The 21,879-nt window shown below is 39.5% G+C and overlaps 2 protein-coding genes across 2 annotated transcripts; one reads left to right on the top strand and one right to left on the bottom strand.

The window, feature by feature from the left end:
• Positions 1-1,140: 1,140 nt before the first annotated feature.
• Positions 1,141-12,661, bottom strand: LOC308389179 (ubiquitin carboxyl-terminal hydrolase 37-like). Its single transcript, XM_080870380.1, has 21 exons — positions 12,614-12,661; positions 12,218-12,353; positions 11,814-11,931; positions 7,985-8,053; positions 7,708-7,885; positions 7,527-7,611; positions 5,900-5,980; positions 5,646-5,701; positions 5,276-5,348; positions 5,083-5,166; positions 4,524-4,579; positions 4,223-4,279; positions 3,991-4,122; positions 3,776-3,899; positions 3,539-3,690; positions 3,334-3,433; positions 3,115-3,191; positions 2,827-2,935; positions 2,184-2,241; positions 1,857-2,014; positions 1,141-1,770 (listed from the first exon to the last, which is right to left on the bottom strand). The coding sequence occupies exons 6-21, from the start codon at positions 7,560-7,562 to the stop codon at positions 1,765-1,767; spliced, it is 1,359 nt and encodes a 452-aa protein (XP_080726506.1). The 5' UTR covers positions 7,563-7,611; positions 7,708-7,885; positions 7,985-8,053; positions 11,814-11,931; positions 12,218-12,353; positions 12,614-12,661; the 3' UTR covers positions 1,141-1,764.
• Positions 12,180-20,942, top strand: LOC308389180 (MFS-type transporter SLC18B1-like). Its single transcript, XM_080870381.1, has 14 exons — positions 12,180-12,335; positions 12,538-12,689; positions 13,226-13,321; positions 13,425-13,498; positions 14,457-14,604; positions 14,773-14,929; positions 15,051-15,187; positions 15,280-15,381; positions 15,469-15,560; positions 16,655-16,750; positions 16,868-16,942; positions 17,025-17,118; positions 17,189-17,238; positions 18,291-20,942. The coding sequence occupies exons 1-14, from the start codon at positions 12,305-12,307 to the stop codon at positions 18,337-18,339; spliced, it is 1,353 nt and encodes a 450-aa protein (XP_080726507.1). The 5' UTR covers positions 12,180-12,304; the 3' UTR covers positions 18,340-20,942.
• Positions 20,943-21,879: the final 937 nt, after the last annotated feature.

Raw genomic sequence — 21,879 nt, forward strand, 5'->3', positions numbered from 1 at the left:
AAGAACACACCCACTTGTTGGTGCCAGAAGAGCCACTGAGAAATTATTGTTTTAGCTGGCTCATTACAAGTCGATGGCTGGTCACCTGGAATAGGATAAAACTCTGGAGCGAATTTTACTGGCCAGGAAACTGTTTAAGACTTAGAGCTTTTTATTGTCATTGTGCAGTTTCTTGCACAGTGAAATTGGGTAAGTGGAGAGCATAGAGCCGCTGTATCTGTGCGCACCACCATCTTGCATTTTTTGCATGTTTGGATATGCGCCGATGGTGTGCGTCCAGTGGTGTCAGCTGGTGAACCAGCTGGTCATTCAAAAAGCACCTTTATGCCCCTCACCATTAATGGAGGTCCCATTTGAGCGCTTTGGCATGGACCTCATTTTATCGATGAGAAAAAGAAAGTCTTTAGTTCAGCTGTTGTTAACTGATCTTGACTTTGTTAATTAAACATTGCAAACCTACCTTCAGTGTGTCCTGTACATGAGGCCATTTAGTACACCACAGCACGGTGAGTTTTTTTGAGCTGATGAAGTTCAGCCAAAACAGGAAACTTGCAGCAGGAGACAGTAACTTGTTAAAATGTTATAAAAGGTACAATTAAAGATTTTCACTCTACAGGGTTGTCAATGATCCAAGGATAAATGTCTAATTTGGTCAACATTTTATAAGCCATTTCTGGAGAGACTTCAGTGGAAATGTTGTCACTTTTGGACTTTGCTACCTGCAGCTAAACATTTGCAGCTAAATCATTTATTTAAAAGCAGAAGCTGCAACTGATCGAGGGAATATTTGTCTGAAAACTTAAACTGAACTCCAAGGGTACCATTGCTCCAGCTTACCATCTTTACCTGAGTGAATCAGTTTGTTGAACAATCTAAATGATTCAGAAACTTCTGTGACATCAACTTAACTAAGGCTCATTACAAATTTCACAAAACACTGCTGAATACTTTTAATATTTTTTTATTAGTTATTTTTGTTTTTGTTGTTATTTTGATTTTAATCAAACAAAATAAAATAAAGAATTAAATCATTTCTTTGTTTTTTTAAATTTTATTTATTTTACAAATAAATTAATAATAACAACAAATTAGTGCTGTCAGCGTAAACGTCATTGGGTAAAATGACGTTAACACTGACAGCACTAATTTGTTGTTTCCAGAGAGCAAGCCAAACACTGGTCCAGAAAAGGACGATCTCTAGTAGTGCTGCACTACTAGTAGATTTTGTTTTAACCTCCTAGGACCTGGTGTCCACATATGTAGACATAACATTTTGGGTTGTCTAGACCAAAATACAAAATTTTGCTCTTCAAAAACCTGATATCCACTTATGAGGGAGGACATTACACTGCCACTGTTCAATCGAAATTTAAAATGAATGTCCTCATATGTGGATCTCATTCTTTTGAGAAACAAAAAAAAGATAGTCCGAATCTGATGTCTTTGTTTTTACATTCATCAGGTCCCAATCAACCCAAATGGCACAGAGAAATTAAAAATGCATGCCATGAAAGTTCAGGTCTTAGGAGGTTAAAAATGTCCCTGCTGATGAGACCAGTGAATGTGGGGCGACGGTGGCAAGAAAAAACTCCCTCCTGGAGGAAGAAATCTTGGGAGGACCAGGCTCTCTGGGAGGACCCTTCCTCCTGAGGGCAATACTTACCTATACTTGTCCTCCAGTGTGCGATGGTGGGCTGGGACGACTGCTTTTCCTTCTCAGCATGATGATGACCTTAACTTCCTTCCTTCCTTCCATTTCCTGTTTCAGAACTGAGAACGAAGACAAAACTGGTTAACAAGGTAACAGGACATTTAAAAATTCTCTCACTTCAGGATGAGATGCTGTGTCTTCTTACGTTTCTCTTGTAAAACAGGATGTAGGCCGATTGCTGCTGTTCCTCACAAACTGCAGATCCAGTTGTGTGGAGCACCTGTGCGTCATTATAGGTGAGCCAGCGATCTGATGTAGAGTGCTGACTCTCCTCAGGATGGACAGAACTACAGATGTAGTGTCCTGAAATCACATTAAGACAAATGAATCCAACTTCTGGAAGTCAACTGATTCAAGCAAACAGTGATTTTGACTTAGTGCTTCTTAGAACATCAAAAGCTTTTGTGTGTGAGTCCTTCACTGAAAAGTAGCAAGTTTTCATTTTCTGTTTGTCACAAGTCTGTTGTTTTACCTGACTCTGTGCCTCCATAATGACTGATGCTGCTGACAAGACTATAACAGCCACCACCCTGAGAAGGAACAAATCCAAAGAGTGTTAGTTTCATAAAGTCTCACATCAGTGCCATAATTAAGCTGATTTGCTGAGGCTACGTCCACACTCGTTTTCTCTCCACTTTGACCTCCCGTCCACACTGAGACGGCGTTTTCCTCAAGGAAAAACACAGCATCTTGAAAACGCTCTCGAAAACGCATACATTTCAAAACGGAGTTGTCCCGTCGCAGTGTGGACACTTGAAAACGCAGACTTTCTAAAACGATGACGCATTTTAGTCATGTGATGCAGTCATGTGAGCAATTAAACAAAGATAAACTGAGTGCATTATACAGCAGTTGTTTTGATTGCTCTCAACTTTGACAGCCCTAAAAAAGATTAATATCAGTTTGTACATGCTCCGGATAGCTTTTCTTCAAATTCTGTAATTCTCACTCACTTTTGCGCATGCGCAGGACTGGAACGTAAGCGTTTTCGGCCGTTTCAATGCAGACGCACAACTATTTGAAAATGACTGAAAACGCTAGTGTGGACACGGAGTTTTCAAATCTATCCGGGCTAGTGTGGACGTAGCCTGAGATGTTCTGCAGTCTGTTTTTACCTGATTGGATGACACCACCAAGTCCCTCTGCAGCCTGACGGGGTCATCCACCTTCTTAATGTTGTAGGTTTGTGTAAAGCCAAACCTCTTCAGATGCAAGATCAGGACTCTGGCAGAAAAGAAAAAAAAAACACAAACAAGGTAGAAAATAAGAAGAATGAGTGTCAAACACAAACAGAAGATGGGAGAAAACGACTGCTCAAATATTGTCTCGAAAAACTCTGATATTTGATGCGCCACAGTTTGGAAACCTGGTCAGTCGATCAATTCTGATGTGACCTTACTCACCTTGGCAGTGTATCAAAAGACGACTTCAGTTCTGAGGCCGTCCCTCCACAATCACAGCGAAATTCTATTTCTTGTTCCTGAACAACAGCACAGAGAAAACAGGCTTTATGGTAGAAAGAAATCTCAACATATGCACACACACACATACACACAAACACTAACAAAAAAGGTGTGTTAAGATCGCTGATACGACAACTCTATTGGAATTTGTGATCTTACCTTCAAGTATGTCTCTAACATGTTTATAATAGACCCCTCTGGAACAAGGTCAAGAGACAAGCTGGTGAATTCCTCTTGCTGTGTTGATTGGTGACCGCAGCTACACATTTCAGGAGTAACGTAGTTAAAGTAAAGATCAGGTACGTGGAAAAGAGGTATATGAAAATATTGCAACCAGCTCTGCGTTTCTGAAAGACAGGCTTACCTCTTGCATGTCCTCATGTTTTCCATTTTAAAAATGTGATGCTCTTCTACTGGGCAGGTATAACTTTGGCCCAGGAGAGCTGCGTTCCTCTCCAGGTGAGGTGTGAGCCTTTTGACCTCATTGAGGAACAATGTTAGGAATTCATGAGCGTCCTGAAAGAAAAGCAGAGAGATTTAAAACAGTACATCAAAATCAGAAGGTAAAGCAAAAAACGAAATGTCCAAATAGCTGACGCACTTTCTGTGCACTGCCGGTGTATTCAGGAGCTTGACTGCTGAATGCCTTCTTAAAAGCTCTTAGGTGGTGATCTTTAAGGCCATAATCTGTTGACTCATGACAGTCCCTGACATCAATAAGCCTTCTGTAGAAAGGAAGGGTAAACAGACATTTCTGCTGTTAGATCTCTTTGTTCTTCAGGTTTTTGAAGAAAGTAGAAGGTTGACGTAGCGCACCTTAAGAGCTGAGCTTCTGGATCTGTGCTCCACAAAACCCCCTGACGCCTGATGTCTCTTATGAACTCCTCAATGTTGAGGAGGCTCTGCAGGCAGGAGTTCATGTAGCAGGTGTTTCCGATGTTTGGAAACCTGACACACACGCGCAACGTTTACAGTATCAGTGTAAAATAATTCATTTTCTCCACTTTGACAAAGTGAGCTTTGGTCTTTGTGCACCACGTGTACTCACCCGAAGCAGTCTATAGTCCCAGTTTGACTTTCTATTTTTTTCCCACCGCATGCTACACTGCTCCAAAAAGGTAAAAACACAAACACAAAATTAGGAAAGATGTCAAGATTCTGAGCAGTGTATGTGCATGTATGCATGAGCTTTGAAGTTGAAACATTTTGGAGGACGTCCAAAAGTAGTAAAAAAGATGTAAATACACAAGGTGGAAGAAAAATGCCAATAAAAGGGAAATAAAACAGCTCCAACTAAACCACTGCTATAAATATCTCCAGCAGCATTAAAGAGTGGCGCATTTCTTTACCTCTGATGAGACGTAGAAGGAATTTCCTTCTCTGCCACATTTTGTTTGTGTAATTTCTGTTTAGAAACAAGAAAAGCAACATCAGTAATGGCATAAAACAAACATACCAAGGGAGTCTCTCCATGAAAAGTGTCCAGTTAGAAAATTTGGTATTATTTCATATTATTTATCACTTTAGTGAGCTGTCAGCTCATGAAGCAGATATATAGGAATATCTTTAAATAAAATAAAAACAATTTATTCATGCTTTAAATTGAGTTTTAAAGTTTGTCCTATGAAATACAAAATCCTTCATTTGGTTCTGATCAAAATTCAGTTTTTACAGAAATCATCCATGAAGCTTCATTAAAAGATTCAAAAATGCTTATTTACCATAAAAAATATTTAGAGAAACATCCTGCAAGTCTCTTCAAACTTACCTTTCTGTGAAAAAAAAAAAACGTTTAAACATCTTTGAACTTAATTTGAGGACATAGATGTGCTAAATTGCTCTTAATTCTTCGCATTTAACTGTGATGAGTAAATGCTTGATGACAGTGACTCTTTCCATAAAACATACCTTCCAGAATTTAAAAAGAAACCAGCGACACTTTTTTTGTGTCTTCACAGTGTTGCTCTCTGCCTCTGCATCGCTGTCAGTTTGCTGCAGAGGACGAACAAACATAAGTTTATTAAAAAAGTAAAGTCACTTTAAATTAACAAGTGCAATTTAAAGAGAATGTGCATTTCATATGTTTTGTGTAAAAGCAAACCGAGGAACAGCAGAGGTGTCTCCATTTTCTCTTCTTCTTTTGACCATTTTCAGCAACACAAGCATCCGGGATGCTGATGAGGACAAAAGTGTAAATGTTATTTTTCAAAGTGGAAATTTTTAACAAGGAGTACATGCTGAGATTGCAGATAAAAATTAATAACTGTAATGGAACAAAATCATGTATTTTGTACATTTACACTCTACATTTTCAAACGCTAATCTCTGAATCAATATAAATTATAGACAAGACTAGAAGTAGTAAAAAAGATGTAAATACAAAACACCAATAAAAGGGAAATAAAACAGCTCCAACTAAACCACTGCTATAAATATCTCCAGCAGCATTAAAGAGTGGCGCATTTCTTTACCTCTGATGAGACGTAGAAGGAATTTCCTTCTCTGCCACGTTTTGTTTGTGCGATTTCTGTTTAGAAACAAGAAAACCAACATCAGTAATGGCATAAAACAAAGTATATGGTAAGAAAATACAATATCCTTCATTTGGATTCAAAATTCAGTTTTTACAGAAATCATCCAAGAAGCTTCCTTAAAAGTTTCAAAAATGCTTATTTACCATAAGAAAATATTCAGAGAAATGTGCTGAGAGTCTCTTCAAACTTACCTTTCTGTGAAAAAGAAGTTTAAACATCTTTGGACTTGATGAGATCACAGCGAAAATCTCCTCAGCTTTGCAAAAGTTCAACTGAAAACAAGCAGTCAAAGGTTGTATATTTATAAACTTTCAGCATAGAACGTTCATACCCTGAACAGCAAACATCAGCATTATGATGTATGGGACTAATTTGCATATTTTGGAATGTATGCTCATTTGAACTGTATGGCACTCGTCTCCAAGCAACTGCTACAAAATACAGGTCAAGTCAAGTGGCTTTTATTGTCATTTTAACCACGTGCAGAGGTACTGTACAGAGTGAAATGAGACAGCGTTCCTCCGAGACCCTGGTGCTATATATGACATATACGGACAAACCCAGGACTACATAAAGTGCAGTGTGCATAAATTGCAAAAATAAACAAGACAAAACAGTGCAAAACTAGACAGAACAGGACGATACAGACACAAGACAATGGAAATGTGCAAAATGCTGCAAAAGTAACTTGGTGTCTGTATGTATGTGTATGAGTGTGAGATACTGCAGATAAGTGCTTGGTAGTGGCGTGTGTGAAGGTGTGCGTGTGCCAGTGCAGTCACGAGTGTTCAGGGGTCTGATGGCTTGTGGGAAGAAACTTTTCAGTAGTTTGGTAGTGAGGGCCCGGATGTTCTGGGACCTCTTTCCAGAAGGCAGCAGGGTGAAGAGTGTGTTTGAAGGCTGTGTGGGGTCCTCCAGCAAGCGGGTGTTATAAGGAGGGGAGAGGGACTCCAATGATCTTCTCAGCTGCTCTCACAATCCGTTGTAGGGTACTGCGATCTAATACGCTGCAGTTACCATACCAGACAGTGATGCAGCTACTTAGGATGCTCTTGTTAGTCCCACTGTAAAAGGTGGTGAGAATGGATGGTGGGAGATGGGCTTTCCTCAGCTTCTGCTTGAAGTAGAGACGCTGCTGGGCCTTCTTGGTTATGGAGCTGGTGTTGAGGGAGCAGGAGAGGTTCTCCGCCAGGTGGACACCAAGAAATCTGGTGCTCTTGACGACCTCCACAGAGGATCCATTCATGTTAAGTGGGCAGTGATCCCACTGTGCTCTGCTGAAGTCAACAATCTCTTTTGTTTTGTCCACATTCAGAGACAGGTTGTTGACTCTACACCTCTACAGATGGCCCGCAGTGCAACCCTTCAGCTTCCTAGGAGATTCACCTATATACAAATTTAAAGACCTAGGAGACTTACTTCTCGTCACGGAGTTGTAGCATTCACAAGATTTTCAGAAAACTTGAACTCAAGGTCAAGGTCACTGATATTCAAACTGACCCCAGAACTTTAGTAGATGCACCAATGGTATCAATTCAAAATCCTACGCTTCTCGTTCTTGAATTACTGTCTTGATCAAGCTGAGTATACAATTATGAACCAATCATTTTCCATTTTTATTTCACTATCTGTAACTAAGACAAATAAACAGTATTTGGGACACAAGTCACTATTAAAGTGGTTAGTGAGACTCCACATCTGATAACAGTATAACACACTGCTTATTTATGTAAAATTGTCATCAATAAATGTGTTCAAAACAGAAGCTACACTGGCTTTAAAAGTTTTTATTAACTCTGACTACCTGTCTGCTCTTACCAGTTTCTTTTGCTCTCTGCTGTCTTCATCCTCCATCCAACTCTACAGCTATTGTTAGGGATGACATGATGAAACTGAAGGGTGTCTGGGCACCGAAAAAAGAAAAAAAGAGAGAGACTGGATTAGGCTGCAGCTGGCGTGCCATTCTCTCACTTCAGGATGAGATGCTGTGTCTTCTTACGTTAATCTTGTAAAACAGGATGTAGGCTGAGTGCTGCTTTTCCTCACAAGCTGCAGATCCAGTTGTGTGCAGCACCTGTGCGTCATTATAGGTGAGCCAAGGATCTGATGTAGAGTGTGGACTCTCCTCGGGATGGACAGAATTACAGATGCAGCAGCTGTTTCCGATGTATGGAAACCTAACACACAAACAAAAGTTTACAGTATCAGTGTAAAATAATTCATTTTGTCCAGGTTGAGAAGGTGAACTTTGGTCCTTGTGCACCACGTGTACTCACCTGAAGCCGTCTGTAGTCTGAATTTTATTTTCCATTATTTATCCACCGCCCAAATGTTTCACTACGCTACTGCAAAAAGACAAACAAACACACAATTAGACACTGAGCACTGGATGTGCATGTATGCATGAGCTTTGAAGTTTAAACTTTTTTTTATCATCAACAATTTTTATTTATTTCATTTTAAACTTCAATAACAGAGCTTAAGGATAACTACATAAATAAATAGTTTAAAAACAAACAAACAAAAACAAAACAACAACAAAAAACTAAACAAAACAAAGGGAAGTTATCCTATTCTTTCTTCGCACACCAATTCCCACACCACCACTCTGTCATTACTGCTCTGTTCTTCAAGTTACAGAAAGCCAGCTTGTAAAGGGGGACCAAATACAATCATATTGATGCAATTTGTCTAATAAACCATAAGTCACTTTTTCGTAAGACGCCAACTTAGCCATTGTCTTTAGCCACTCTTCATAGGGAGGGGGGGTTCTTTTTCCGCCAATGTCTTAGCAGGACCCATTTGGCCGTAGTAAGAGCCAAAATAATCCATCTTTTTGTATAACTGGAAAAATCTACATCAGAAAGTTCTGTGGTTATACCAAGTATGGACAGTTTTGGTGAGATACCAAATCTCCTTTTTAAAACACTGAAAATTACCTCCATTATATTTTCCCACCAATCCCGAAGTGCCGAACAGCTCCATAAGATATGTAAAATCAAAGCATTTTGACCATCACATCTCCAACATTCGTCCGTAGAGGCCAGGTTCCATTTATACAATTGTTGCGGTGTTCGATGCCACCTATGGATTATCTTAAGTTGAATAAATCTACTGCCTTTTTCTTTATACATAGTATTAATATTTTGAAAACATGAATCCCATTCAACTGAAGATATGTCCAATGCCATGTCCTGGGCCCAGTAGCCCTTAACTTTAAGGAGAGGGTCAGCTGACCGTTCTTGCAATAAGTGATAAATTTTAGAGGTAATGCCTTTACCCAAGGGTGATCTTGAGAGCAGGACTTCCACAGGGCTGCTCACAGGACAACTCAAGGGGGTTCCCAGCCACTTTGATAACGAACTATGTATTTGGACATATCTCCAGAATTGATTACGCTGCAACTTATATAACTTTACAATTTTATCAAAGCTTAAAAAACATTTAGTCCCACAGTCAAATAAATCTGATACATTAAGGATGCCTGCTTTACGCCACTGTAACCAGTCAACCGATGTCCCTCCAATTAAAATTCTTTTATTACTCCATAAGGTTGCCGAAGGTGATTTAATAAAGTCCCAGCGACCTGCCCTATGTAATTTAAACCACAATGTCTTTGCAATTATAGGATGGGTAGTTTTATGACTGGTATCAAACAGCTCCCTCCAAGGAGAAATACCGCCATTAACTTCCGTCTCTATATGGGACCAGATGGGTTTAACTGGTGCAGTAGGTAACCAAGCTCTAAGTTGTTTCGCGTTCATCACCCAATAATACCATTGGAAATTAGGCAATGAAAAACCTCCTTGTTTTGCACTCGCTTGAAGTTTCTTAATACTTAAACGATGCGGTGAGCTATCCCCAAATACGTCAAACCATTCACGGACCACCGAAATTCCCACTGTTTAAATAAAGTATGGGGGCAGTGTCCTGACATAGGCATTGCCTCTGATTTATCCCAGTTGACGCGATACCCTGAAAGCAGCGTAAAGCTTTCTATACATTCTAATAGGGCTGGAATTGACTTCCCAGGCTGGGTCATAAGTAACAACATATCATCTGCATATAATAGAGGCTTATGTTGACTATTACCCATCGAAATTTCAAATATATTTACATTATTTCTCAGTTTTTGTGCCAGAGGCTCTATAGCAATTACAAAAAGACCGGGGCTAAGGGGACAACCCTGTCTTGTGGATCTCTGTAAAAGGAATAGGTCTGATATGAGCCCATTCGTCAATACTCGCGTTGAAGGCGAATCATATAATATCTTTATCCACCTAATAAAATTGTCACCAAAACCAAACTTTTATAATGTCTTAAACAGATAATCCCACTCAACACAATCAAAAGCTTTTGCAGCATCCAGCGATAGGGCCACTGTTGGATATACTGAATCATATACATAATTTTGCAAATTAACCAACCGCCTAATATTATCTGAACCATCGCGGTTTGGAACAAAACCAGATTGGTCTGCATGAATTATTTTCACCATTACTACTTTTAATCGACCCGCTAAGACCTTTGCCAAGATTTTTTGGTCAGAATTCAGCAAAGATATGGCGCGGTAACCACTTGGGTCTAAAGGGTCTTTCCCAGTTTTAAGAATAAATGTTATAAGTCCAGAGTGCATTGACTGAGGTAATGAGCCTACTTTGAACGCCTCATTATAAACATCGAGCAACAGGGGACTTAACATATCCTCAAATGCTCTATAGAAATCCAATGGTAACCCATCTAATCCTGGAGCTTTATTAAGTGGCATACTGTTAATTGCACGGGTAATCTCCTCCACTGTAATTGGAGCATCTATTATCTGCTGGTCAGTAGTAGAAAGCTGTGGCAGGTTTAAATCAGTAAAGAATGCTTCGAATTTCTGTTCATCTAAACTCCCTTGTGTAGAATAAAGATTATTGTAAAAGGCCCTGAATCCATCATTTATATGTCTAAAAGAAGTTAAAATAACCCCATCTGATTGTCGTATGCCTGGGATATGGTTCATACTGTCTTTCTGTTTAAGAGGGTATGCTAATAAACAGAGATGGGCAGTAACGCATTACTTGTAAAGCGTTACTGTAATCCAATTACTTTTCAAGTGACGAGTAAAGTAAGGCATTACCATTGCAAAAACGGTAATTAGATTACCGTTACTTCCCGCAGGAACGCTGCGTTACTACATTACTAAAACCGTGATTTTTTGCGAGAATGTCTCATGACAGTGACGTAAGCAAGTGCGACGTTCGTGACAACAGCTGTGTGCAGATCAACAATGGATGGACTGCAGGAGAGAGTATGAGCGTGTAGCGTTTAAAGCTTGGAAGTACTGACCTTACTTTAAGTTTGATTCCATAAAAAGTGACAAAAACATTAGTGTCCACTGTGCGTGGGAAGAAAACTTCTTTTTACAGCGAAAAAACCCCCTAAACTTCCAAGCAAGCACCGAGTGCGCTACAACGTAACGGGAAATTCACAGAGAAACTCGCGGATTCTTCCACTGACCGCTGCGGCACACCTGCACCAGGGTAAACCTACGCCTACGCCACTCCTGCTTTACAGGTGAAAATAGAGCAAAAGGACCGCTAGTCTTTGACTTTATTTATTTTCTGCTGTGTTTTACTTGCATTTATTTGAAAGACTGAGTGTAAACACACAAAAAATATATATTTTATGTGCTGGAATGTGCAGAAAATAGGTTTAAATAGGTTTAAAACAAATTTCTTCCAGTCAGAGAATGTTGCATATAATTACATTTTTGCTTGATGCATAAAGTTAAAAGATTAAAACTAATAAAACAAGTTTTAAAAAGAGACTTTTCCATTTGATTACATTTTGTATGATGGATTGTAGAAAAAGTAGAATTGGGCTGAAAGATCTATCGCTTTATCACCTATTCAGGTTGTAAATCGTGTTTTTAAAAAGTAACTAAGTAATTATAAGTAATCAGCAAAGTAACGGGATTACTTTTTGGGGGAAGTAATCAGTAATTAGTTACTGATTACTTTTTTCAAGTAACTTGACCAACACTGTCAGTTACACAGCTCCATTGAAGCCATTCACTGGTTAAATACAAATAACTGTGATTAACTGAAAAAAGCCACTTACGGGGCTGAGTGCTCAGAGAAGCCTGTGGGATAAGCTGCTCAGCCAGAGCACCAGTGAGCTTCAGTCGGGAGAGTGGTGACAGGAGAGATGGAGGTGGGAGTGAGGCATTTAATCCTGTCTGTAAAATAAATATAACAACACTTAAGTAACTTGCATAATAATTCAAAATGGCAATAATTTAATAGATTATTGAATTATTTGCTCATGCTAAAGTCAACATAGAAAGACTACATATTTCTACATATATCTGGTTTACTTTAATCTGCCAGACTGCGGAGGGCAGTAATGGGATGGGACTAACTTAGTTATTACTTAGAAGAAGAAGAGGGTCAGTCTGGAAGTGTTGGGTAGTCCATGCTCATGATTGTTTTCACCTAGCGGAGGAAGCTGTCAAAAATATTTACTTGTCAGGATTTATCCTCTGCTCTTTCAGTTGTTCTGTCACCGTCTGTATTTCTCAGCCACTGGATACAGACCCCTGAATATTGAAAATGGATCAACATGCCGATCCTCCGACGAGAGGTTTGTGACCTTTGTAACCTGTGGAAATTAAATTACTGTGTAAAATAAACTGAGAAGTGTTGGCAGATACTCAGCTCAACATAGCTGACCTTTTGACTTTTTTCCTTATCTCTGTCAAAAGTTTAACCGCAAACTTTATATTCTTTCAACTCAGCGTGGCCTAATCTCATTATTCATGTTTCTCTTCCCGTTTTCTCTTCAGATAACAACACAGATAACAACACCACAGCTGAATCAACAGATCCTCCTCACAGGTTCACAAGAAAAGAGATTCTCACCTTAATATCAGTGGCATCTGTCAACTTTGGCTCTATGATTTGCTACTCAATATTGGGCCCATTTTTTCCCACCGAGGTAAGCTCAAGGAAGCCAGCATCATAGGGTACAAATCACATGTTACAGCACAAGAGGTTAAAGGTTCAAGATAATAAAAACTTTAAAAAACTTAGCTTATGAATGCAGCTTTTGACTGAAGAAATAAAACACGTTCTCTCATACATGCAAGTCATATATCTGCAAACAAATCTTTTCTAGCCAGAGGAAACTGGGAACAAGCATCTCCTTCTACTAAAATGTATTTGTGCTCCCATGTAGTTGTACAGTTCACAGGTTAGACTATTGTTCACCTTAAGAACTCAGTAATGTCTTCTGAAGGGAATGAATGAGTAGTCATGCGCTACCAACAGACATCCTCCCTGAAGGCCAGTGAAGACTGGCTCTTTTGTAATCAGCCGTTCAACTTAAGGTCTGTCATGAGCTAGAAATGCAAATGTTGGAAAAGAGTGGCACAACAAGCTGGCTAGTTAAAAAGACATTATATTATCCTTGCTGTTTTTGTTGTTGTTATATAGATCCCCTAACTTTATCTGTTGTCCTGTTTTAATATTTAGGCAGTGAAGAAAGGAGCCAGTCAGACTGTAGTTGGTCTCATATTTGGGTGTTATGCTGTCTCCAATTTAATTAGTTCATTGATATTGGGAAAATATGTAAGTATACACTTTAACTTCATGCCATATGCATGGCAATTTGGAGCACAGGTGTAACCAAAGAGTCTGTAACAGTGCAACTGACCCATTCTTTGTGTATCAGATTGTCCAGATTGGTGCAAAGTTCATGCTTATTGCAGGACTTTTTGTATCATCGTGCTGCACTATTATATTTGGGTAAGTGATCTGTGTTTCGTGTTAACTATGATAATGATAAAATTGGAAAAAATCCAGAATCTCATTGTGACAAAAGGACCCAACAACTCCAAGGATCATGCTGACGTTCTGTCACTTTATTTGTTTTACACACACCTTTTCAGTGTGCTTTTGGAGTTCGCTTTTCAGCATGACTCAGCGAGTTGCTGCTGCTGCTTCTGCTCTCCGACTCTCCACACAGCGTGCTGCTTAAATAGGGGAGGCATGATTAAACAGTGGTTACCAGCTGTCAGCCATCCTCCCCTGGCACTGCCTCCTGAACCTGCTGCTCTATCCCTCTTCAGTAGCCGAAAAACAAACAACACCCCCGCCACACTCCCACAAATTTCCTGAAAATACCAAACTAACAATGAATTTATTCATGTAAAAAATAATGTTTTGTGCTAAATAAACAAAATTAAAACAGCTGTGTAGCAGGCAGATTGTGGAAACAAATACAAAACTTGGGAAGTAAGGCGTAAACTCAAAATATAGCTTTAATGTTGCCCACTCATAAGGACACAAAAGGTTCAAGATAAACCATGACAGAAAATATAACAAAGTTCATGGGGAAAGATGATACGACAACACAGAAAGAATAAGACAAGAAAGACAAGACTGGAGGAACAGAATCAAAAGGAGATGAATGAACTTGGAGAACTGAAGGTATATAAAAAAGGAACTTATATGAAGCGTCAGGACATAAACAGGACACATAAAAACAAAGAAATCACAATGTGAATAGAAAGCTAGATTCCATGAATACAGAACCCTAATCCAAACATAACCCATAATACAAAATGAGAAAGAACCCCTCTGGGGCCAAGGCCCAGAGACCATGGCACAATCACCTTTGTTTCAGATCACACGCAGTTCCTCTGAGCTTCTTTATTTCATCTGCATTTCCTTTAATCTTGGCTGGCTCTTGTCTTCTTTGCAGATTTCTTGATCGGGCTCCTGCAGGACCTATATTCATCAGTCTGTGCTTTGTTGTGAGGTCGCTTGATGCTGTCGGCTTTGGCGCTGCTACAATGTCTGCTTTCGCCATCACAGCACAAATATTCCCAAACAATGTGGCAACTGTTTTGGTGAGGGTGGACAAACTTGTCAGACTGGCATGCTGTTTAGACATTAGAATCACAAGAAAACAGAAACTATAGGTTTAAGTTGTTATGTATCTCTCACAAAACAACTGGCTCTTGGCTATGATGTAAGAAATTCCCACAGTATAGTAATCTGGGTCACTACTGTTTTAGGGTATTTTGGAGATTTTTGCAGGACTCGGCCTTATCCTGGGACCACCACTGGGAGGGTGGCTCTACCAGACTTTTGGATACAATGTCCCTTTTTTAAGTCTTGGATGCTTGCTGTTGATTATGGTTCCTTTCAACATTTACGTCCTGCCGTCCATTGGTATGTAACACTTGAGATTTAGGTGTATTGTTTGGGTTTATTATTTAAAAATTGCCATTTTGTGTTTTTTCATTTTTCTCACATTATAACTGAGCCGTATTTTGTGCTTCCCTCCTCTCAGAGGCAGTCCCATCGAAGGATTCATTCTTTCGACTACTCACCCACGTGAAAACAATCCTGGTTTGCTACGTGGTATTCACTCTCAGTGCAGGTGTGGGCTTTTTGGATGCCACTTTGTCACTGTTTGCTATTAACAGGGTAATGATATCCTTTATGATAAAGTCAGCTTACGTTTCCTAGAGTTTTTGTGCATTCCTTGAACAACTTTTTTTCCTATCCATCATCCTTAGTTTGGTCTCTCAAATGGCTACGTGGGACTAATAATGCTTGGTTTGCCTTTAGTGTATATTCTGGCATCACCGCTGATTGGGTATTTCACAGATAAATATCCTGTATGTATCCAAGAAATCAAAATCATTAAATGTGTATAATTATCTTTTTTCTTTTCTTTTTAAATAAAATTTGATCTTGTGCACCAGGCCACTAGGATCACTTTCTTGGTGACAGGCGGCATCGCTGCTACAATTGGCTTCTGTCTTCTTGGTCCCGCCCCTTTTCTTCACATCCAGAGGTTAGTGTGGGATTCAGGTAAAACTAACACTTCTGTATTTTAAAATGATGGACATTTTAAGAAATATGTCTATCCCCCTCTGAGCCAAGAGTCATATCTAACGTCATTTTTACAATGTCTAATTCCAGGAAATAATTGCACCTGCCAGGTAACAGTCACACTGTGAATAAGTGTCTTAAACCCTTAATATTTTTCACGGGTAGCAGGGAGCGACTCCTGTGGTAGCAAAAAAGAAAGCCCATTGTGAGGAATAAACTCTACTTTAAATGTTATTATATAACACTAAATATTGTGCTAATTACTTTAGGGTCTCAATTTCCAGGTTTAAGTTTAATATTGGTTACATGTCCCAGAGTAACTGGCACCTCGACCAGACACTTTTGGCAGCCATCAACAAGCTTTAGGCATATTTCAAGTTGCATATTTGACCAATATTTTGAAGGCGTTGATTTTGGAGCACGAGCTTCTTTCTAGGTGATTTAAAGCTTGTTTCACCGCAGATGCTGGTGTTTCAGGAGTTTCTAGTTAATGGCATGTTTGAGCCTTGGTTCCTGGGCTGTTCATGAACATCCTAACCAATTTCCTCTCAACTAAAGGTGACAGTTTGGGTCTTCTTCCAGACCTTGGCAAAGTGGTGACATATTTTGATAAGAGACCTTTCCACCTTGTGTAAATCTTCAACTCTCCTTGTTAGATGTCACTGAGTTCCTTGGACTTGCCATTGTTCTGAGTATTGGTCAGTGCTTCTCACCGCTCTCCTTCTGTCACAAATCACCCCCTAAAACTCCTTTCCACCACTCCCTCCTGTCTGTACTCTCTTCTTCATTGTGCATTGCTTTGGATGGTTGAATCCAGGTATTTAAATTCATTCACCTTCACTGCCTCTGCTCTTGGCAACTTCACTATTATGTCTGTCTTCCTATCATTGACACATAGGTCGGTTACTTTGGATGGTTAAGCCCTGGTATTTAAAATCTACACCGCTGCAAGGGGAGTGGGACATGTTGCCTCGACAAGTCATATACTGAATTAATCCCTTTGCCTTAAAAAGCCAAACTTCTGTATCCTTTTTTTGTTTGTTTTTTTACATTTAGTCAGCTGTGGTTGCTGGTCGTCATGCTTGGTCTAATTGGGCTTTCTCTGGCAATAAGTGTAATCCCCATATTCCCTGAGCTCATTTCATGTGCACAGTGAGTTGCTTCACATAATGCTCAACATTCATGAACTACAGTTTGTTTTTTGTGGGGTTTTTTTCATAAATATGGCTGGATGAAACAAATATTCTACAATTTAGTTTTTCCTCATAGTGAAATAGGATTTGAAGAGGGGCTAAGTACACTTGGAATGGTGTCTGGGTTATATGAAGCAGTGTGGTGCACTGGGTGAGTCCCTAATTTATCTCTTTTCTGGCATTTAGCTTTTTAGTGCCGTGATTTTTGCTCTAATTTTGTGCTCGTTTTTAAGGACGTTTTATGGCCCCATTGTGGGAGGAATTATTGTTCAACAGCTCTGCTTTGAATGGGCTGCTGTAGTTCAAGGAGCGTTGGCATTTTTGGGTGTAAGTATCAGTGGCTGCAGCGTTTAGATATTTTATGTCAATACAATGTTAATGATCACTCTGTCCTCAGGCATTTCTCATCTTCATGTATTCTCTCTGTCAACGGACAAAACGACAAAGGTAGGCCTAAACTTTAAATGAACATAATAAGTTCTTTCATAGTATTCATTTCGTTTCTCACTATGGGAACGCCTTCTATGTGACCTCATCAGAAGCTGAAATGCCATTACGTTAGCTCTTACAGGCTTTTTAAGTGACGCTCATGTCAGGAGGGGCTAGGGCCTCCCCATATAATAGACTGACATAGTGTCAGATGTCATTCAAAAACTCTTCTCACTTCTTACAGAAGTCTGTCGATAACTGTGCTGTTGGGTTTAAGCTAAACTGTCCACTGTCCTTGCAGCAGATTTTCTGTCCAGGGGCAACCCACTGAACGCAGACTAGAGGCTTCAACCCTCCGCTATACTTTCCCACCAGTGGCCCTCCTGACAGCCCTGTGCTGGGAAGAGAAACACTGACTGGCTGAGATTTTTTTAGCTGCTTTCCAGCCCATCTTGACCTCATCTTCATCCCAAAGGTTATCAGTACATGTTCCCCAATAGTATTGCCTGACTTTTACCAGCTGGCCTCCATGCACATTCCACTAGGGGCCTGGCTACCTTATAGGCTCTAAGGGAGTTTTATCCAGTAGGTGTGTGCAACTCCATGCTGGGCCTCATCTCACACATTTGTTAGGTTTTATAAGCTAGATGTGACAGCGCCTAACCTAGCGCATTCAGTCCTCAGTACAGGTTCTTTGTTCACCAAACAAATGCTTTGAAAAATAACTTAAGGTTATGTATATAACCCTGGTTCTCCAAGTAGCATGAGTGTCTCACCAGACCATTCTCTCTATAAAAAATGAAAAGGTGGGCTTGTTTTGAATGACATGTGACACTATTTCAGCCTATTATATATGGAGGCCATGGCCCCTCCTGACATAGGCAGGTGGCATTTGAGCTTCTGATGAGATTCTACAGGAGGCGTTCCCATAGTGGGACACTCATTTGTGCTACTCAGAGGTTATACATGTATAACCTCAAGATCTGTGATTTATTCTAAATAGATTTCTTTTTTTAACGTCTGCAACAACAGCAAAAATTGTACCTCTTTTTTTAACTTTTACATTTCAGGGTCCAAGAAAACAACCAACAAGCAGATGAAAGAACCCCTCTCCTATGATCCTGTGTTCCAGCTCCAAGTTACACAACTTTTTAAACATCTTATCAGTCATTATTTGTTATCAAGCTGATATTGTTTTAATGTTGTGTCTTTTAGTTATTTTTATCTGGTCCTAGGGCATGTGCTATAGTGGGAATTCCCTGAGAGGTATTTTAAGAAAAAAGCTAGATACATTCATGGAGTGGGTCCAGCTGCATTCCCAACGGGTTCCCAGATATATTTGAGCATTTATTTGGGGAGCAACATGCACATTAAAATTTAAACAATAAGTTAGGATCCCATGCAGGTATCCACAAACACCTGCCAAAGTACTTTAAACTGCCTTGTAATAGTTTCTCCAACACTGCCATGATGACTCACACAATAACACCAGCCACCCACAGTTTGGTTAGTAAGAATGAGTTTTTATGGCCAATGGCTTAAAAGTAAAGCAGTGCAAGTTATACAGGTCAATATGAACCTTTCATACTGTGCTAATTCTTCAAACAGGGAATTTATTGCAGATTTCACTGCAGTTAGAAATGTTGAATGTTTTACCTTCTTTTCTGCCTGCATTATAGATTTATTTAACACTGATATTGAGGTTTTTTCACTAATTTTTTGTACATTAGCATTCAAATGTGACAATGTAAGGGACTGCAAAGACTGCTTATTATAAAGATGGAAATAAAACTATAAAGGAATTTGTTTATGTTGTGAAGAAATATATATATATATATATATATATATATATATATATATATATATATATATATATATATATATATTAGGGGTGCAACGATACACAAAATTCACGGTTCGGTTCGGTTCGATACTTTGGTGTCACGGTTCGATATTTTTTCGATACAAAAAAAATGTTCATGCCTTCTTAATTTGTCATTTATTAAAATTATAAATATATATTTTAACTCAAAAGTACAGTTTTTAAATTTAACCCTAACCCTTGTACGTGTTTTTTATTTTGACAGCGAATGCGCACCTGCGGACCACTTATGTGCAGCCCTGGTTATTTAGCTCGTCATATTGCAGCCACAGAAATTCTTTTGTCCATGAAACCATAAAGCTGCACTTTCTTTTTGCCTTATAGTCTGATTCGTCATAACTTCTCCGTTTTGTGGTAAGCTTTTCTTTGGCTGTCACTTCTTCACCCTGACCTGTCTTATTTGGCTCAGCAGAACTGAAATGCTTTTACACACGCACTCACATAAGCTCAGCGATTCTCTGCGCGATCAACCTCTCACATGTTTAAGCTGCGGGAGATTTCACTTGTCATGTTTGCATAGTAAGCTAACGATTAATAAGACGATGTCAGAGGAATTGGTGCACAAATTATCATCACTCACAGATCAGTGCTGTCGCTCTCTATACACAGTTCGCACGATTGCAAAGTGAAAGCAAAAAAACAAGCGCAAATTCAAACGCGATTTCAATATGTCACATATTGACAGTGGCTCACCGATGCCAATGACATAATTACCCAGCTACATTTCCGAAAGAATGCAAAAGCATTGACATATATTTTTCTTCCTACAATAGCCCGACTGGAAAAATCGCTAGCTCCGGGACGTCGGGCTAGCGATATTGCAAGCCCTGTATCTGATTGAGGAATCACTCATCTTTGGAAAAGAGAGTTTATTACAGAGAAATGTCTCTTTCCAAAATAAAAGCTATACTATACGCTTCTTCTGGGCTATATTCTCAGCAGCATAAGGAGAATCATGTGCTAACAGCTGTCTAAATGACTCGGCTAAAGTTAGTAGCATGCTTGTTGTTTTTGTCTTTGCACTAGGATGATGTCGGCGTAAATGTGCAGTCATATTCGTTGTGTTCCCACTAGTGCTTTCAGGTTAATCTCGTTGAAATGACCTTAACGCCGCAACACGGCAAATCTCCGTTAACGAGCTACCGCCAATCGCCCCGTGCATGGGGCTAGACGGCCAACACGTTAACGAGCTAACTGTGCTAACACACTAGTTCCCACCCATGTAATTGAGCATTGTGTGGCACATCCAACATACTGTTTTACTTTAGTCCATGACTCGCTTACCTTCAGGGTCATACGCCACATGAAAACCAAAATAATTCCAAACACCACATCTGAATGAGGGTGGGGGAGGTGCCCTGCGCTCTTCCTTCTGACGATGCTGTCTGTGTTGAGCGCTCAGTGGATCTGCGCTCGACAGTGCAGCCTAGGCGGAGTAGTCGAACGCAGATTCACTGAGCGCTCAACACAGACAGCATCGTCAGAAGGAAAGTTGATAAAATAAACTAGAAAGTGCATTTTCTGAAGAAACTGCAGTGTGAATGCTTGAATCTGAATGTATGGACTGAAATGAATTAATTGCTGAATTTAAGTTAAAAATTTTGAATGAGATAAAAAAAAAAACCCGAATTTAACCTGAAAACAAAAGTGCTGAACTGCTAAAAGCTGAAGGTTACACAGAAGAAGGAGTTGGAAAAAAACTGAAAATGTTTTAAATGTAAATTAGAAAACCCTAAGAAATGAGAAAAGAACATTTAGAGTCAGAAAACATCTGAATGAATATTAAAAGGTCATATTCTTTGAATCACTGAATGACTCAAATGTGATCCCTCCACTTTGATCCACACAGTTTAAAAAGTTTAAATGCCTGAGCTTTGAAAGATACGGTGTTGGAAAGAGAACAATAATGGCGATGTTTTGAGGGTAAAATGATGGCTGTAACACTGTGGACACAGCAGCAGTTGAAAGAGAAGTGCTTAAGATGAATCTTGGTACAGTGGCAGGCAGAGCTTGTTAAGCAGGCAGGTGTGAGCCTGGTTGCTATAGTGACCGCACCCAATGGCTCCATACACACGTACACAGACATGCGCCTCACTTTTGCTGCTTAAAATGAACAGAAAAGTCAGGCCGAAACAAATCGTTCCCAAATGAAAAGTAAAAGTCGTATTGACAAAATTCTTTCACCGTGAGCGACAGCAATGTCTAGTCTACCAAATTCTCAGTTTTCATGCCTGTGGAGCTTATTATATGGACGTGGTGACAGTGGAAAGACACCATGCTCTTCTGATTTTCAAACGAACCTTCTGAGCCATTTTAACATTAGAGTCTATGGAAGAGTTGGAGGGAGGAGGCTGTGCATTGGTGACATTTACGAAAGAACCATAACACCTAGGACAATAGTAAACACATTGGATGAAAGAGGACAGCGATGGCTACGTTTTGAGGGTAAAATCATACCTGTAGAGCAAACGCTGCGGACACAGCAGCAGTTTTAAAAAAGATTTTAAGATTAATTTTTTTGCTCCTCTCACTCTAGCAGTTGAGCTGCCTCACTCTAGCCCCAACATTCCGTCCCATACACACCCATTATAAACTCTGAAACGGGTGAAAAAACATCATGAAACTTAAACTGGAACTGAAGAAAAAGTATAATAGATATTGAAAAGATAAATACAAGTTGAATAGTTGAATGTCTTGTCTTCGTTTTAAAGTTTGAATGGTGGCTCTATGTCAATGTATGTGGAAGTAGTAAGAGTTTAAAAATGAGTAAATTGAAT

Source organism: Rhamphochromis sp. 'chilingali', assembly GCF_963969265.1.
Source record: "Rhamphochromis sp. 'chilingali' genome assembly, chromosome: 21".
Classification (NCBI taxonomy): domain Eukaryota; kingdom Metazoa; phylum Chordata; class Actinopteri; order Cichliformes; family Cichlidae; genus Rhamphochromis; species Rhamphochromis sp. 'chilingali'.